Genomic DNA, 19,855 nt, shown 5'->3' with positions numbered 1-19,855 from the left:
AACTGAAGAATCATCCCCTCAGACTGTTACCACAATTGCATTAGATCAGAGGCAATAGAGTATTGTGTAATTAAAAAGGTGCTAACAAATACAAGTGATACACTTATATGGCTGCCAGAATAATCTGTGTTTTTCCCCTTGTGAGTGGTTACTGACATGTATTCTAGGGCATAGCTCTGCCATGTATAGTTTACCATGTCTGACGAATCATCGACAACAGTACACAAATGAAACGAGTTTCTCTTTCACAACAAAATCTTAGTGTTTGGTAGTTGGAGAAGTGACATGATTCAGAGCTTTTATTCTAGCGGGCTAACTGATCCTCTTACACATGAAATTTAATCACATAACAACATTCATTCCATACAAAATTTGATAGGTTTTATTAAGAATTTTTGAAATATATTTTTTAGACATAAGGATCAGAAACTATACCTGGAATGCATAATTGTTAGATGACGCATCAACTACCAAATCATAGCCAAGCCAATACAGGAAGGTGAACATAACATACTAGATTGCATCATTATCAACAAAAAGGAGCAAATGGAGAAAGACGTGCACACTAAATGTTAAAACTACATGAAGATGAACCGTGAGCATAACAGAGTAGAGTGCAATATCACCAACAAAATGGAGCAAACAAAGGATTCTAGTATCATAAAACTACAACCAAAACATCAGAACTTTAACCATGTTAATGATCTCGTTCTACTGCAGGAGCTGTAGTGATACTCTACGTCTTCAATAATAATACCTCTGAAACATAATCTTCTGCATAGCTACTCACCAAACAACTAAAATTCAGCAACGTTTAGCAATATTTCAGTACCTGGGTACTGAATAGTGCCTCGATGTTTTCAGTAATATTTAGCTAAACTAGAAACTTCTGCAGAGATCACCCTCGTACACGTGGCAGATCTTGAGGAGGTCGCCTTCGAGGTAGAGGTCGAACTGATGTCGTCTACGAGCTTGTCGGGGCTCGGTCATGGGGTCCCACATGTTACGTTTGTCGTCCTCGTCCATGAAGGGTCCCTGCTACTTGAATCAAACAAAAGAGCCAATAAAGGGATCAGAGAGGGAAGGAGAGGAGAGTATTGACAGATGGAAGAGCCCACCTTGGTGGTCGTTGGATTTGGAGGAGGGAGGCAACACAGATCCATGGAGGTCATTGGGGGAAGGTGCGGCACCGTCACCATTGCGGCTAGGGTTCTCTGTCTAGCCACCGCAACCACCATCGTTGTCGATCTCGAGGTAGATGGGCCACCGTCGTCATTGTGAGGCGGGGGAGAGAGCGAGGGCTTGCGTCAAGGAGAAGGAAGAAGAGGGCGAGCGACATGTGGGGCGAACAGCGGGGCGGAGAATGGGGTAGGCGGCGGGGAGGTGAGAGCGGCAGGCACGTTGCGGATGACGCGGCGAGTGAGGCAGGCGACGGGTAGGGGATCGCAATGCGCGAGCCGGGAAAGGGAGGACACGAGAGGTGGGTGTCGTGGGTGCACATTTATTAGTGCGCCATGGGGAGGTTGCTAAACACACGTTTATATCGTTTTAGCAACATATCTGGACCATACAGAGATCATGGTTAGAATGGTATTTTGAATCTCCGCACTTTGTGCTTTTATAGGCGTAGGAGATAGATAAACAGGAGTAGTAGTAGATACATAATGTTAAAAAGCGTTTTACAATATGAGATGAAAGGAGTAGACTAGTAGATAGAAAAAATCAGGTCACTCCCCCATGGCGGTCGTCCAAAAAGTCAGGCGGAAAGCAAACCAAAGCAAACCTCCCCCGACTCCTAAAACCTTAAACCCTAGCTCCGGTCACCCCCCCATGGCGGCCGTCCGGGTCATCCTCCCTCATCCCCACCTCCCCATCCCCTCGTGGAGACCCCAGCTCAAGCCCTCCTCATCCTATCCCCGCCGCGCGGTCGCCGCCCCAGCTTCGCTGTCTCCGTCGCCCCTCACGGCTTCCCTGCAACTCGGAGATGTGATCGAGGCGCAGCAGTTCGATCGGCAGGTGCTTAATGAGATCTTTGAGGTGGCGCGGGAGATGGAGGCCGTGGAGCGCGGCTCCCACGGGTTCCGGAGCCGCGTCCTTGAGGGGTACCTCATGGCCACGCTCTTCTACGAGCCCTCCACTCGCACGCGCCTCTCCTTCGAGGCCGCCATGCGCCGTCTTGGCGGAGAGGTGCTCACCACCGAGAACGCTCGCGAGTTCTCGTCCGCTGCCAAGGGCGAGACCCTAGAAGGTGAGTTGCCTAAAAGTATCTTGTCAGGCCTTGCCTTGAGCATTTGTGCTAATTGCTGCCTGGTGACCTTCACGTGGAATGGACAAGCTGAAATCTTAATTCTAATTGTAGTTATTTTGAGAGTGAATCAGGATGGGTAGTGGTTGGGCGATGCCGGTAGGTGAGGAAATGCAAATTTTGTGGGTTATGGAGGAACATCGGTTTTGATTTTCAAGTGAGATCTTAACTAGGCACTAGTTGTGCAATAACTGCGAGTTGTAGCAAATTATGAAACTTTGAGGACCTGGGATTTCCTTAGAACCATTGTGAAGATTATTTGAGGAGGTCATCATCACTTCCTTGGATCTGTAAAGTAGAAAATTTTGGGTAGTCTGTATACGACTTACAGTGAAACAAACATGGGTTATCTGCCATGTTTGGTGAGGCCATCAAAGAAAAGTCAGCTACTGGAACTAGTTGGCTCTCAACCTTAATTATTTAACAGTTGAGAAAATTCTTACATGCTGGTGTGGAGTGAACTATACAGATGGGGGTGGGGTAGGGGTGGGGGTGGGGGGTGGATGCTTATATAAATTATTATGAACTACAATTGGGAACATCCTACTTTAATTATAGATTGGCTACCATGTTCATATAATTGCGTCCATCCAATTCCATTGTTAAAAGATAGGGCCACCCTTACTAGTTTACTTCAATCATTGTGAATTTATTTTTCTTGGATGATATGAATGTGCAGTTCCTGCTGGTTTTGATGTAGGGACCACACGGTTGATTAATCCTACTTTAGTGATCTACGCTCTTATATTTCTTTACAGAGGGAGTATTATTTAATTTTTAAATAACGTTTCCCAGATTATACCGGGATTTTTTTTTTGGATTCTTAGAGCATCTCCAGCAGCTTCCCTTTCGCCAAAAATTTCATCGTATAGAGGAAGTTTGCACAAAAAACACGCTCCAACAGATTCCCTATTCCCACCAAAAAAACCGCCATCTCTACATAGAGTGGAAGTTGCCAATACCTTTTCCAATACATGCCATGTCAGCGGGCCGCTGCCAATCACCGCCGACCACTGCGCCGCTGCCGCACGTCGCTGCCGGACTGCCAAACTGCGCCGCCCACCGCCGTGCCGCACCACCACCATGTTAAGAGTAATCCTTGGAGCAGTCAGTCAGTCTTTCCTTAGGTACTATGCCAGCGAGTCAAGACTCTGTCTTAGGCTACAAGTCAGTGGTTCAAGATGTCTTAGGCTGTAAGAAAGCCATGGAGGTGGTTCTGTACTAGTTGCTTTCAACTATAAATATGGGGTGAAGCCTACCCAGCTGCATCCATCTCAGTCCAGAAACCGAGTTCCCAATCAGAATTACCTGTGCTCTTGCTAGTTGCTGCTAACAATTAGCACCAGAGCTGGTTAAGGTGAGGATCCTAAGAGATGTTAGTTTTAGGTCAGGGCGCTGCCCGTAGTCCAACTCCCTAGCCACGGCGCCATTCCCCCTCACCACCACCAAGATGACCGCGCCACCGTGATGTTGGAAGGCGCGAGGTTGTCGTTAAGAACTTTGGCGGTGGCAAGTACCCGATGCTGACACGGACAAACAACGCCGAATAGAGCCTTCGCATGAAAGTCATGCTGCAGGCTCGGGGCCTCCGGGAGGCTATTGAGCTTGGCGCTTACGACTTGTAGGAAGGTCGAATGGTGCTGGACCGCCAGAGATGATGGCCAGCCTGGCTGTCAAGCGGAGCGCGCAGGAGGCTTGGGAGGCAGTCCGAGCCATGCGTGTCGACATGGATCGCGTGTGGAAGGGCAAGGCGCAACAGTCGAGGAAGGAATTTGAGACGATCTCATTCCATGACGGGGAGTCCGTCTCCGACATTGCGCTGCGCCTCACCAACGTCGTCACAAGCCTCGCCACTCTCGTAGAACCGATAGATAAATCTGAAGTCATCGAGAAATTCTTGTGACTTGTGTCGCTCAAGTTCTCCTAGCTTGCTCTTTTGATCGAGATCCTCCTCGACATCTTTGAGTTGTCGTTTGAAGAGGTCACTGGTTGGTTAAAGGCGGCATAGAACCGTCTTGAGTCGCAGGAGCCTCCACATGGGCATGACAGGCTTCTTCTCACCAAGCAGCAGTGGCTGAAGAAGATGGAAGTTCGCCAAGGGAGCAACTACTCCAGGCCTGCGTGCGGTAGTGTACAACGACGATGGTGACCGCAACGGAAGAAGGGTGGAGAAGGTGGTCATGATCACGCGGCACCCAGGGATGGCGCACACGATGACACATGCCACAATTGTAAGCGTCATGGCTGGGCCAAGGAGTGCAAGCAGCCTAGGAGAAACAGGGCTCTCCTGGCCCAAGCAGAGGAAGATGATGAGCCTGCTCTCGTCATGGCTCAGGTCCGTGCCGCTCCAGCCCTAGCAACAGAGGTGCGGGACAACGTCACTTCAGCCCCAGCCATGGAGGTACAGGACAACATCACTCCACCCCAGCCATGGTGATGCATGACAACATTGTTCTAGCCTCAGCCATAGTGGTGTAGGATAGTACCACTCTAGCTCCAGAGCATGCTCCCCTTCGCATCGATGAGCCGAAGGCGAAAGCCTACCTCGGCACAAACAACGACGATGAGCGAATCGAGGGCGGGTACCTCGACAGTGGCGCCACAAACCATGTGACAGGCCATGGCGATGCCTTTGCTGAAATTGACCTAACGGTCACTGGCACCGTCAAATTTGGCGATGGTAAAATCGTCGAAATCAGGGGCATCGGCACCATCATCTTCGCTGGCAAGAACAACGAAACACAAGGCCCTCAGTGGCGTTTACTTCATCCCATGGCTGAAGAACTCGATCAACAACATTGGTCAGCTCGATGAGAGCGATGCATGTGTGCTGACCAGAAGAGATGTGCTTTGAATTTGGGATCAACAAGGTCGACTCCTTGTTTGGGTTAGGTATGGCCAGAATCGCCTTTACCTCCTACATCTTCAGGTGGCCTGCCCAATATGTTTCTGCCCGCCACGACGACATCACTTGGCGGTGGGATGAGAGATATTGGCACCTCAATTTTGACGCATTGGAGAAGATGGGACACCTCACTATGACACGCGGGCTGCCATGGCTGCATCACGGGGAGCAGCTCTGCGACATGGGTGTCATCACTAAGCATCGCTGCGGCACATTTCCTCAGCAAGCAAGGTACCACACGTAGGAGCTTCTTGAGCTCGTCCATGGCGACCTTTTGCAGCCCTGTTTCGCCGACACCTAGAGGATGGCGCTACTTCTTGCTGCTGGTGGACGGCACCACTCGCTACATGTGGGTGATGCTCTTGGCTGCCAAGAATAATGCACCTGATGCCATAAAATAATTCGAGCAGAAGCAGAAGCTCAGAGTGGATGTAAATTGCGCATGTTCCGCATGGACAATGACGATGATTTTACCACAACGGAGTTTGCTATCTATTGTGTTGTCTATTGTGCCGATGAAGGCATCCAACGCTACTTCTCCGCACCTTGCACCTTACACGCCGCAGCAGAATGGTGTCGTCGAGTGGCGGAACTAGAAGGTGGTGGCAGTGGCATGTGCTGAGCATGCCAGCTGAATTTTGGGGGGAGGCTGTGAGCATTGCTGTCTTGCTTCTCAATTGTGCTCCCACCAAATTCCTTGCTCGAAGACGCCTTACGAGGCGTGGCACGGCCGCAAGCCGGCTGTCCGCTACCTTCGCACCTTTGGGTGCTTAGCATATGTTAAGGAACTGGGGACCTGCGTAAGCTCAATGACCGGAGCTCTCCTACTGTGTTCATTGGCTTTGAGGAAGGTGTGAAAGACCGTCTGCTGGACCCTAATCGGCGTCAGTGTGCGCGACGAGCTTGAAGGAGGCAAATGCACGGAGATGAAGGCCGAAGCCTGGTGTGCCGCGGATGTACCGAAGTATCTGTTTGATGAGCGCCCAGTGCACGTCATGAGGTGCATGCATGTGCTGCCAAACCTGCTGCACGGTGTAGCAGATGTCAGAGTGAGATATTATCACACACCGACAATGCTGCGACATTGTCAGCGGGCTTGCCGTCGGCGGCAGACAGCTTGGGCTTGGCCTCGGCCGGCGTGGAGGCCAGTCTGCAGCCGTCATGCCCACATGATCAAGTCATGCCCACGTGATCAAGCAGGTCGATGGCGTACTCCTCCTGATGGAGGAAGAAGTCGGGGGCGTTGCGGCGGCGGACATTGATGTCGAGGACGAAATGCAGCGCGCCGAGGTCCTTGAACTGGAATTCGGCACTCAGCTAGGCGATGACATCATGAAGAAGAGCAGCGTGCGATGCGATGATGACAATATCATCGACGTACAGGAGGAGGTAGGCCACATGATCTCCGTGATGAAGCATGAACAACAACGTGTTTGACGTTGTTGCGCGGAAGCCAAGTATGCCGAGGAACACAACAATGTGATGGCACCAAGCGCGCGACGCCTGCTTGAGTCCGTAGAGGGAACGAGATAGCACACAAATGTCGTCGGGGTGAGCGGTGTCAGCGAAACCGACCGGTCGGCTGTTGACACATAATACACTCCTGTAGGACCGCGTGAATGGAGGAAGCGAGTGGAGGCCGACTTGACAACGGGGGAGAAAGTCTCCGAGAAGTCCGCGTTGGCGGGCTGAGCGAACCCGCGCACGATCCACCTTGCTTTGTACCTGTTTAGGGAACCATGTCCAGGGAACCATCGGGGTGAAACTTCTGACAGAATACCCACTTTATGGTGACGAGGTTGGCGCCATGGGACCGAGGGACAAGCGTCCAAGTCTTGTTGGCGTGCAGGGCGTCGAACTCCACCTGCATGGCCGCAGTCCAGTGAGGATCACGCAGGGCAACACGAGCCGAGCGGGGAACTGACGAGATTACGTTAGAAGCAAAGGTTGGCGTAGCGACGGTTCGGCAGGAAGATCCCACGTTGGTCGTGCGTCACCATGTTGTGCTTCGGGAGAACCGGATGGTGAGGAGCGTAGCGTTGAGGGTAACATACACCATCGCTAACAGTCTAACTAACTGAACCTATTCTAGTTGAGAGGATATACATTACCAGAGAATTGGGAGGAGGAAATCAGAAATGCGTGTGAGCAGGTGGTGGAGCAACAACAGTGAAGTGCATCCTTCGCTATGTCGCTAGCACCAGCCACCATGGTTTATGCTATAGGTGGAAGACTGGAGAGGCACGGCTGATTGGTTAAAGCGACAGTGACCTCGCCGGTGAGCACGAGTGGCACGGTGTTCTTGGTAGTAATTTGGTGAGCTGGCAGTCACTCAAGTAACGAGTGGTGGCTCTGACCTCCTGTGAGGCAGAGTATGTGGTTGCCACATCTGCTGCAACACAAGGACTTGGCTGGCTTGGCTGCTTGGTGAACTCCATGGGAGAGAATTCGAGGCAGTCGGGCTAATGGGGGACAACAAGTCCGCCTTGGCGCTGGCCAAGAACCCGGTCTATCATAATGCAGCAAACATATCGACTTACGGTACCATTTCATTGGGGACTGCTTGGTGAATGGGAGTGTCAACGCCAGCTACATCAACACCACAGACCAACTCGCTGACATTCTAATGAAAACACTAGGGCGGGTGAAATTCCATGAGCTGTGTGCTAGGATTGGGATGGTCCAAATCAATTCAAGTCTGATTTGCAAGGATAGGGGGGAATTGTTAAGAGCAATCCTTGCAGCAGTCAGTCAATGAGTCGAGTCTTTTCCCTAGGTAGTAAGCTAGTGAGTCAAGCCTGTGTTTTAGGCTACAAGTAAGTGGGTCAAGTCAAGATGTCTTAGGTTGTAAGAAAGCCACTGAGGTGGTTCTGTACTAGTTGCTTTCCCCTATAAATAAGGGGCGAAGCCTAGCTAGCTGCATCCATCGCAGACCAGAAACTGATTCCCAAATCAGAGTCCCTGTGCTCTTGCTAGTTGGTAATAACACACCATGCCACTGCCGCCGCCTGGCGCAGTGCCGCCGCCGCACCATCGCCACCTTGTCGCCCGCCCGCCCGCTCTGCCTGCACTGGTCCCCTGCCCCACCGTGCCACCTGTCGCCGGAGCTCTGCTGGTATCTTCCATGCACATGAGAGGGAGAGGGGGAGGGAGGGAGGGAGAGGGAGAGGGAGGGAGAGGATCTGCTATATAGCAGCACACCTATGAAACCCAATAAATTTAGTGGGAGAGCCCTAATAACCGCTTATTGGGGAAAGAATTTTTGGGTGATCTGCTGGAGATGCTCTTACTTGTACTCCATTCAAAATAATGCGTGTTTTTTTAAACAGACATTATGTCAAACCATGTATAACCAATGCAGATACCATAAGAACCGTTGAAGGTTATTCTGATATTATCGTTCTGAGACATTTTGAAAGTGGAGCTGCCAGAAGAGCAGCGGCTACTGCAGAAATTCCGGTTATTAATGCAGGTGATGGGCCAGGGCAACATCCTACTCAGGTAATTATTATGTTGCTAACTCTTCCTGCTCCTTTTATTGGGAAGCACCTAAGCAATGTCCACATTCTTAGAATAAGACGGTTCTTCTAACAAGGAATTTGCAACTTTTATTTGAGGGTAGGTGCTATAGTGAATGGTCAGTGAACCATGTGATGGCATTCCCTTTTTTGGTAGTATTAGGTGTTGATCAGATATTGTCAATTCATACTATAGGCTGATTTTGGATCCAGTTTCTGTTTTGCCATGCTTTCTTTGTAGAATTGAGTTGATGAATGATGCTTCATGGTAGGGTGATGATGGCAATTTTGTTGACAGTTCTGCAGCCTTTCTTTAATCGTTAGTATAAATGAGCGATACACTTCTGTGTCTGCCTCTAGCACTTGGTTGAGGCTATCCTAGTATTTCCCAATTGGCCGTATTATTTCGAAGAATAAAATTATCTGTAGTAATGTTGACAAGTCATGGATTATAAACCTTTCTGGAATATGCAATGTGCTGTCCTGTACTTTTGAAGGTTTCTGTGTAAATTGAGCAGAATTTCATTCTGTTGTGTCACCGTACAAATTTCTGCTGTGACAACCCCATCCCCGTTTGTTTCTTTTTATACTGTATTTTTACCAGGATCATTGTTTATAAGGTGGTAAAGAGACCTAAGGCGAGCATCACCTGCTCTGACGCCTAAGGTGCCTAAATTGGGCATATTTCTAAGGTGCTGCCAGAGCGCCTTATCGCTTAAGCAACGCCTAAGCATCTAAAGCAGGACACTTTACAAACAAGGACCAGGAAGTTGATGACCACAATACCCATGTATTCATGTGTTATGATCACGAGAGAGAATAGTTGCTCGTAAATATTGATTTGAGGGGAAAGATAAATTGTGAAAGAAAGAGAGAACATACATTAAACTCGCTTGCACGCCTTATGCACTGAAAGTGTATCTGTACGCCTTCTATATTGAATGGAAGTCAACGGGTTTTCAGCTAATTGTTTGTGCCCATTACCCATTAGTTCGTCCACCACCTCTTTGTCTAATTCATCACGTTGGTAAATATAGTTTGTTTGTGCTCATTGGAATCTACTTTCTGTTGTTACATCATGCTGAAGTACCACTTTTGCATTCTTTGTAGTTGATATGTTCATTCTTTCATTCAGGCTCTGTTGGATGTATATACAATAAAGAGAGAAATTGGTAGGCTAGATGGAATCAAACTTGGTTTGGTTGGAGACCTTGCCAATGGGAGAACTGTTCGTTCTCTGGCCTATTTGATCGCTAAGTACCAGAACATTAAGATATACTTCGTATCTCCAGATGTTGTAAAAATGAAGGTACTTCTATCCCCAATAATTAATATTGTCTGGCTTCTTTTCTTTTGAATTCTATTGTAGTCCGATGGAATAAATGGATTGTTGTTTGTATTTCTTCTTGTTCAAAGGATGATATTAAGGAGTACTTAACTTCACAAGGTGTTGAATGGGAAGAAAGTTCAGATTTATTGGATGTGGCATCCAGGTGTGATGTAATTTATCAAACACGCATTCAAAAAGAAAGATTCGGAGAGAGGATCGATCACTATGAGGCTGCTCGTGGGAAATATATTGTGGATAAGAAGGTTTTAGGTGTGCTGCCAAAGCATGCTGTTATCATGCATCCCCTTCCAAGGCTGGATGAGGTTAGCAGTTATCCTTTCACATACATCACAGAAATGATTGTTTATTATTATGAGTGTCACCTTATGTTGCATCTCAATCTCGTTGTGTCACCGGGGAGTTTTTGATTGTCAAAGGCTTAATCCAATATTTAACGAGTCTTTGAATTGGGGTGCTGAAGTAATCTGTTATGTCTAATTAGTACTCTCTCTGTTCACAAATATGAGATGTTTTGGATATTTCAATATGGACTACATAGGGACTGAAATGACTGAACAAACACTAAAATATATCTATAAACATCCGATTCAGAAAAAAGTTAGAATATCTTATATTTGTGAACGAAGGTAGTTACCATGCCAAATGATATGGCTTGGCGTAGTATACTGGTCAATGTAGTTATGACCAATCCATTCGGAGCTTGGGAATTGGTTAGCCAAAAGCAGTAAGTAGCAACTTGTATTCCCATGTGACCATAGGTAATTAGAGCATCTCCAACAGCCGCGCAACGCGCCGCGCGCTAAAAGTCACGATACAGCGCCGGGTTAGCCAGCTTTTGCGCGCGGCGGTGCGCTGGCTCCAGCAGCCGCCGCAAATTAAAGCGCGCCCACGCCGCTCCAGCAGGCGTGCTATATTTCAGTTTTTTCTACTCTACGATTCGATACATATTTGGTTTCGTAGATAGTTCTACTACTACTACCAGTTGTCCGACTCGGACTCTGTCTCAGTGATGTCCTCCTCCGACGTCGGAGCGTAGGCGTCAAGGAACCGCTCGTCGCCGGAGTTCCAGGAGGACGCATCTCCTAGCGCTTGGTTGTATTTAGCGACCGCCTTCCGCGTTCGCTTGTCCTCGCGATAGTCGGCTCGCTCCTCCCTCCTCTTCGCCCTCCTCGCCCTCCTCTGGGCGAAGAACTGTTCCTTGTTGGTGTCTTCCGGGAAGCGATGGCTCCACAGCGCCATGGCTTGCTCGTCCATCTCGGCCAGCCTGAGACGATGCTCCCGCCTATGGTGCTTGCGACGATCCTCGTCAGTGAGAAGCCGCGGGAAAGGCGCCAACTCCTGTGCGCGCTCCCGCGTCGCCACGTCGGCGAAGCTCATGTCCTGACGGGATCGCAGGAGGCGCCACGCCGCAGCGTCGTACGCGCGGGCGCCCTCCTGGGCGGTGCCGAAGGTTCCGAGACGGAGCCGCATGCCGCCGCCCGACCGAATCTCGGCGGAGTAGGTGCTGGACGGACGCATGCGGACGCCGCGGTAGCCCGTACCTCCCCGGCGGCGAGGCGGCATGGTGGCGCGGTGGTGGCGTGTCGGCGGCAGAGGCGCGGCAGAGGGCGATGGAGAGAGCGGCAGAGGGCGCTGCAATTTATAGGCGCGCCGGACGCGGCGCGCCAAATGTAGCGCGCGAGCGGCCGCCTTTTCCCCCGCGCGCGCAATCGTTTCCCGCGTGCGCGCAATTCCCGCCACCGCTGGAGCGCGCGAAAACGTCCCGCGCGTGCTGAAAAGCCAATTTACCGCGCGCGCGCGCGTCTTTTGGCGCGGCTGTTGGAGATGCTCTTATACACGTATGGGTGAGGGAAATATTCAGAAAGCCGCTTATACTATGCCAAATGATATGGCTTGGTGTACAACAACAACAACAACAACAAAGCCTTTAGTCCCAAACAAGTTGGGGTAGGCTAGAGGTGAAACCCATAAGATCTCGCGACCAACTCATGGCTCTGGCACATGTATAGCAAGCTTCCACGCACCCCTGTCCATAGCTAGTTCTTTGGTGATACTCCAATCCTTCAGGTCTCTCTTAACGGATTCCTCCCATGTCAAATTCGGTCTACCCCGACCTCTCTTGACATTCTCTGCACGCTTTAGCCGCCCGCTATGCACTGGAGCTTCTGGAGGCCTGCGCTGAATATGCCCAAACCATCTCAGACTGTTGGACAAGCTTCTCTTCAATTGGTGCTACCCCAACTCTATCTCGTATATTATCATTCCGGACTCTATCCTTCCTCGTGTGGCCACACATCCATCTCAATATACGCATCTCCGCCACACCTAACTGTTGAACATGTCGCCTTTTAGTCGGCCAATACTCAGCGCCGTACAACATTGCGGGTCGAATAGTCATCCTGTAGAACTTGCCTTTTAGCTTTTGTGGCACTCTCTTGTCATAGAGAATGCCAGAAGCTTGGCGCCACTTCATCCATCGGCTTTGATTTGATGGTTCACATCTTCATCAATACCCCCATCCTCCTGCACATTGACCCCAATATCAAAGGTCCTGGCCCTGCCTTCATACCCCCTGCAGCATTGACCCAAATATCGAAAGGTGTCCTTCTGAGGCACCACCTGCCCATCAAGGCTAACCTCCCTCCTCACACCTAGGAGTATTGAAACCGCACATCATGTACTCGGTTTTAGTTCTACTAAGCCTAAACCCTTTCGATTCCAAGGTTTGTCTCCATAACTCTAACTTCCTATTTACCCCCGTCCGACTATCGTCAACTAGCACCACATCATTCCGCAAAGAGCATACACCATGGGAATATCTCCTTGTATATCCTTGTGACCTCATCCAAGGCAAAAAGATAAGGGCTCAAAGCTGACCCCTGATGCAGTCCTATCTTAATCGGGAAGTCATCAGTGTTAACATCACTTGTTCGAACACTTGACACAACATTATCGTACATGTCCTTGATGAGGGTAATGTACTTTGCTGGGACTTTGTGTTTCTCCAAGGCCCACCACATGACATTCCGCGGTATCTTATCATAGGCCTTCTCCAAGTCAATGAACACCATATGCAAGTCCTTTTGCTCCCTGTATCTCTCCATAAGTTGTCGTACCAAGAAAATGGCTTCCATGGACGACCTCCCATGTATGAAACCAAACTGATTTTTGGTCACGCTTGTCATTCTTCTTAAGCGGTGCTCAATGACTCTCTCCCATAGCTTCATTGTATGGCTCATCAGCTTAATTCCACAGTAATTAGTACAACTCTGAACATCCCCCTTGTTCTTGACGATTGGTACTAATATACTCCGTCTCCATTCTTCTGGCATCTTGTTTGCCCGAAAAATGAGGTTGAAAAGCTTGGTTAGCCATACTGTCGCTATGTCCCCGAGGCCTTTCCACACCTCAATGGGGATACAATCAGGGCGCATCGCCTTTTCCTCCTTTCATCCTTCTTAAAGCCTCCTTGGCCTCAGACTCTTGGATTCGCCGCACAAAACGCATGCTGGTCTCATCAAAGGAGTCGTCTAGTTCAATGGTAGAACTCTCATTCTCCTCATGAACAGCTTGTCGAAGTACTCCCGCCATCTATGCTTAATCTCCTCGTCCTTACCAAGAGTTGGTCTGCTCCGTCCTTGATGCATTTGACTTGGCCAATATCCCTCGTCTTCCTCTCTCGGATCTTGGCCATCTTATAGATGTCCCTTTCGCCTTCCTTCGTGCCTAACCATTGGTAGAGGTCCTCATACGCCCGACCCCTTGCTTCACTGACAGCTCGCTTTGCGGCCTTCTTCGCCATCTTGTACTTCTCTATGTTGTCTGCACTCCTATCCAGGTATAGGCGTCTGAAGCAATCTTTCTTCTCTTTAATCGCCTTCTGGACATCATCATTCCACCACCAGGTATCCTTATCTTCGCTTCTCCTTCCCCTGGACACTCCAAACTCCTCCGAGGCCACCTTACGAATGCAAGTCGCCATCTTCATCCACACATTGTCTGCATCCCCTCCTTCCTCCCAAGGGCCCTCCTTAATGACCCTCTCCTTGAACGCCTGAGCTACCTCCCCCTTGAGCTTCCACCACTTCGTTCTAGCGACTTTGGCACGCTTATCCCGCTGGACACGAATCCGAAAGCGGAAGTCAGCAACCACCAGCTTATGCTGAGGTACAACACTCTCTGCAGGTATCACCTTACAGTCTAGGCACACACGCCTATCTTCTCTTCTCGAGAGTATGAAATCAATCTGGCTAGAGTGTTGGCCACTACTAAAAGTCACCATATGTGATTCTCTCTTTCTAAAGAGGGTGTTAGCTACAATCATGTCGTAGGCTAGAGCACTTAAGACATCTTCTCCTTCTTGATTCCTGATGCCATAGCCAAAGCCCCCATGCGCCCCTTCAAAACCTGTGTTAGATGTACCCACGTGGCCATTGAGGTCTCCTCCTATGAAGAGCTTCTCGCCAATCGGTACACTCCTAACCATGTCTTCCAGGCCTTTCCAGAACTCCCTCTTGGTGTTCTCATTGTGACCTACTTGCGGGGCATAAGCGCTGATAACATTGAGAACTAAGTCCCCAACTACCAGCTTGACCAGGATAATCCGGTCCCCACGTCTCTTGACGTCTACCACTCCATACTTGAGGTTTTTGTTGATCAAGATGCTTACGCCATTTTTGTTTGCAGCCGTCCCCGTGTACCGCAGCTTGAAGCCAGTATCCTCCACCTCCTTCGCCTTTTGTCCCCTCCATTTGGTTTCTTGGACGCAAAGGATATCAACACCTCTCCTCACCGCTGCATCAACTAGCTCTCGAAGCTTCCCTGTCAGAGACCCTACGTTCCAGCTACCTAAGCGAATCCTCCTAGGCTCGGCTAGCTTCCTTACCCTTCGCACTCGTCGAGTCAAATGCGAAGACCCTTGCTCATTTTCCACTATATCCGGGCGCCGATGTAGCGCGCCACTAAGGATGCGACGACCCGATCCTCGCTAACTTGCCACCGTATCCGGACCAAGATACGGCGCGCCACCAGGGGGGTGACGGCCTGGCCCTTGCCCATTTGCCACCACACCGGGGTTCCGATGTGGCGCGTCGCTGAGAGGGTTACGCCCCAACGAAAATCTTTTGGGTTTCATCTCCATAAGAGTGGCTGAGTTTTTACGTTGGCTCGCCAAGCCTATCACAACCCTCCTCCTTTACCCGGGCTTGGGACCGGCTAGTTGGCAGATAAATATTATAATGAGTTCTCCTTCACTATGGAGTATACTGGTCCATTTTTTCTGTGACGAATCCATTCTGAGCTCGGGAATTGGTTAGCCAAAAGCAGTTCTTGGTGTTAAGGAAGTAGCAACTTGTATTCCCATGGGCCCATAGGTATATTATACACGTATGGTTGAGGGAAATATGCACAAAGCCTTTTATACTATGGGGAAAATACAGATGCTGTACATGGCTATAAATATAAACACCCCTGTCAACCTCATGGTGGATCAACAGCATCGAGTTCCAAGAGATAGAAGCCATACTGTACCAATTTAGGGAGGGGGGGGGGGGGTGTCTTGGAAAGTTGTTGAGCTGTGATGTTTCCACATCCGAGCAGCAACATGTACTAATTACCTAACAATGTGAAAATTATCTTTTCATGAGAATCACCTATGATTTCCTTCATTTCTATGAAGAAATCAACGTTCGTGGCAGTTGGCATGTTATTTCTTGGTTGCTTGGGTATTGTATCATAGTGATACATGGGTTTAATTGGTTCCTAGCTCGTGTCAAATTGGAATGTGCGGGATTCAATGTTTGTCGTTTTGCAGATCACAGTGGATGTTGATAGTGATCCAAGGGCTGCATATTTTAGGCAGGCTAAGAATGGCCTCTACATAAGGATGGCACTGCTCAAACTTCTGCTTGTTGGCCATTGACATTCTTTTTCCTGGTGCGTGAGCTTTGTGATGTCAAAGGATCAGAAATGTAGTCTTATCGTTGGCTCCAAGTTCAACTGTTCGGTGCTGTGCAAGGTATAAGAAAGTTGGATCCTTGCAAGAATAAAGCAATGATTGTATGATAAATGCTCCATAGGAATATTTTCTGTTATTATGTGGAACATCCTTTTCCTCAGGATGGAATGCAATGTTGGAAAAGAAAATTCTATTTTACCTACGAAATTCACTTGCTGATTATGGTCCAGTACAAAAAGGCAGCCATGTTTGCTTTCTCATTTGCTGATGGACACTGCTGTTTTGGCTCGCTGAAGCTGGACAGCTTTTACCTCAAGTTGCTTTTGCTTCTGGCTGCATGGTTCAAGTCTACTTCTCACAAACAAGTTTGCGACAACTATTTGAGTTACTCTCGGTTAGAAATATATCACTCACCTTTCAGAATTCACATGTTCAAAGTTTGCAAACTTCCAAAATGTTGAACTTCCATAATTTGGGAACCTGAGAACCGTCCTGGGTCTTTTTTGTACCCCATACCAATTAGGAGGATTGTAACTGAACTTTTACCTTTTCAATGAAAAGAAACGCAAAAGGCACCGTCCTTTGCGTTTTCTCGAAAAAAGAACCGTCCTGGAGCTTACCAGTAGACAAGCACAGAGGTTACTATTGCCAGCCCGGGTTTGAGTTCCCCTATGCAGTTTCTCATACGAGAGTTTCTGCACCCGAGCTCACTGAGCTTGGGTGAACAGTAAAATCGAAACAAAATTGAAAACAATTCATAGAATTTCAAAAAAAAATTGGGTGAAACATTGACAAAAGTTTTAAGTGCTTGCAAAATTTCGATGAAATAACATTCCTAGAAGGTGTGGCAAAAAGAAAAAAAAACAACAGAATTGGTACTTCGAAAATGCTACTTCCTAAAGCATTTTGGTGTACTGAATTTGTTTATTTTGCCACGCCTTAGAGGAATGTGATTCCATCATGATTTTTTGCAAGCATTTAGAACTTTTGTCAATGTTTCTTCTATTTTTTTGGATATTTTTGAACTTTTTTGATTTGTTTTTGATTTTATTGTTCACTGAGCTCACTTGAGCTCGGGAGCAGAAATGTAATTTCGAGCGTAGCTTATAATTTCTCTGCTGTCATTCTTTTTATAATTTTAGGAATAACATGGGAACCTTTCCCCGTGGAAAAAGCTAAAACTAAACTAGGTAAAGGGGATATGAGAGTTGGTGAAGCACCCATGTGGGCCTCTCCAGCCCAACCTGAGCCTTGACGTGTCTGCTGGCCCCAACGGTATATTTTTTGTAGATCGTATGTCGTGAGTTATATGGATGGTCAAAGTTTGATCCAAAATAGCAAGGGCATAATCCCGGATGGAGCTAATAAGAGTTAAGAACATCTCCAACAACTGCCCTAATATACGGCAATGAAAAACAATTTGAAGGCATGAAGTGAGTTTTAGGGCTCCCTTTCTCTAGCCGTTTCCTTCAGAGCTCTCCCAACATTTTCAGGAGGCGCGTGCCCGGATCTAGGAGTGAAAGGCACCAGGCGCTCACGAAGGCGCCCGTTAAGCTTGGGCGATGGTCCAAATGCATTATCCTGACTTGGACGTCGGCCAGATCGCCAGGGCTGGCCCCAAAGGTGTCGACGACAACTTTGTTCGGATTACCGAGAAGAGCTGCCACCTCTAGAGGATCATAAATTAGTCGTACGCACTTGATATGCCGAGGAGTACTTTTGTATAAACCTTTAGGAGTTTGACCAACTACTTTGTGTATATATGTGGGCAAAGCAAAATTTGGCCTTTTAAGGGGACTGAGGTACGTAAGCGGAACGGACCTGGCGATGGTATTTGCACATTATGTGCGGTACCAGAGACTGGGACTCATATCATCTTCTCATGTACCGCGGCGAGGGTACTCTAGACATATGTCTGCGAGGCGTTGGGGCTTGAATGGGAGGCCCTAAATCTCGCTGAGTTCCTCCAGCATAGAGCTTTACCGCCGTCACGACATCGTCGCCTATTTTGGCTCATTTTCGCGGCGCTGCCGTGGACTCTTTGGACGACTAGGAATAAGATGGTGATTGAGAAGGTGTTTCCGAGGAAGGCATCTGACTCCTTTTTCAAATTCCTTGCTTTCCTGCAGCACTGGCACCCGCTCTCGAGGCAGCGTGATCGAGACCGACTCGGCTTGATGATGGATGCGCTTCTGGCGTCGGCGCGTCGACTTTCACCCTCGTAGTGCCGCTTTGCGGTCGCCACTAGGTGGCGTTTTTTTCTATTTCTTTTATGCTTTCTTGGGCTTGACTGTGCTGTGGCCACAGCCGTTGTTTGTCGAGTGTGGTTGAACTTGGATTGTATGGATCGTTGCTTTATTTATAAAGCGGGGCGAAAGACTATTTCGAGAGATTAATTTAAGTGCTTCGATCATGATGTTAAATGCTTGGTTAGCCAGTCGTTGGCTTCTGCCTCTAAGATAATTTCGTGAGTGTTTTCGAGGTTAGCTTCTTAGCTGAGATGTGTGCGCCCGGATCGGCTTGACCAAAAAACCAGGCAATTGGACTTGTAGGACCTAAACATAAGCTGTCAGAGAGCTTCATCAGCCGGGCATGCAACCTCAGGTAGGGTTCTTATAATCCAAGGACCTCCCTTTCTTACGGTCTTTAGTGGCTAGCCGTTTTTTCGTCTATGGTGTTGAGTGTGACGAGCACCTACGTGACATTAGTTTTGATGACTTATCGGAAGGCCGACTTCGTATTTTTGTCAACTCTATGTTTACCCTTTTCTTCTTCTGACCTGCTGATTGATTTTTGTGCGTTTGTGACAATCAGTTTTCGGCTGCTCCCACCTGAGGTACTTTACTGGGTCGAAACAATCATAGTGGTGCTTGAAAGTGCTAGTTATCGACTAGAGGGGGTGAATAGGTGATTTTTATGAAAGTCTTCAAGACATGAAATGTCTTCGAAGACTAGCAAGCAAACAACACCTACACAATATGCAGCGGAAGATGAACTACACTAGACAGGCTATAGTCAACGGAACATTTTAAGGTAAGCACGAGGACAATTAGCTGCTAGGTGGAGTATATCAGAATAGGAAGACAGTGTGAGCCAAATATGCAATCAGAGAGAATATCTTCACAGAGTAAGTCAAATAGGGCAAGCAAGCAATGACTTCACGAAGCTAAACAGAAAGTAAAGGGTGAAGTGATAGAACCAGTAGATTGACGAAGACAAGGATTTGGTTGACCAGTTCCAGTTGCAATTGCTATGACAACTGTACATCTGGTTAGAGAGGCTGTGATTGAACTCAGAAGACCGCGTCTTCACCTTATTCCCCTTGAGCCAAGGACACTTAGTCCTCGCCCAATCACTCTGGTAAGTCTTCAAGGTAGACTTCCAAACCTTCACAGACTTCGTTCACTAGTGATCCACAATGACTCTTGGATCCTCAGAATGCAACGCCTAACCGACTGGAAGATACACAGTCTTCAAGTGTAACAAGTCTTCAGATCACGCGGACAGAAATACTTCAGTGATGCTAAACACTCTTTGGGCTCTGGGTGTTTTGGGCTTTGTCCTCGCAAGGATTCTCTCTCAAAGGCTTCCGAGGTGGGTTGCTCTCAAACAACAAAAGTCGTGCACTTACTCTGAGCAACCACTGATTTATGGTGTAGGGGGTGGGCTATTTATAGCCAGGAGGCAACCTGACATGATATGTCCGAAATGATCCTGGGTCACTAAGGAACCGACACGTGTGCAACGGTCGGATTTCAAACACACTCGGCAGCTTGACTTGGGTTACAAGCAAAGCTGACTCATCCAACTCTGGATAAGA

General features: G+C 48.4%; 1 protein-coding gene across 1 annotated transcript; it reads left to right on the top strand.

Annotated features, from left to right (window-relative positions):
- The first annotated feature begins 1,729 nt into the window (after positions 1 to 1,729).
- On the top strand, positions 1,730 to 16,242 carry LOC123120027 (aspartate carbamoyltransferase, chloroplastic). Its single transcript, XM_044540039.1, has 5 exons — positions 1,730 to 2,248; positions 8,572 to 8,711; positions 9,864 to 10,037; positions 10,145 to 10,381; positions 15,892 to 16,242. The coding sequence occupies exons 1-5, from the start codon at positions 1,738 to 1,740 to the stop codon at positions 15,997 to 15,999; spliced, it is 1,170 nt and encodes a 389-aa protein (XP_044395974.1). The 5' UTR covers positions 1,730 to 1,737; the 3' UTR covers positions 16,000 to 16,242.
- The last annotated feature ends 3,613 nt before the right edge of the window (positions 16,243 to 19,855 follow it).

This window comes from Triticum aestivum, chromosome 5D (genome assembly GCF_018294505.1).
Source record: "Triticum aestivum cultivar Chinese Spring chromosome 5D, IWGSC CS RefSeq v2.1, whole genome shotgun sequence".
In the NCBI taxonomy this organism is placed as follows: Eukaryota; Viridiplantae; Streptophyta; class Magnoliopsida; order Poales; family Poaceae; genus Triticum; species Triticum aestivum.
This window is presented reverse-complemented; position numbering and strand designations above follow the sequence as displayed.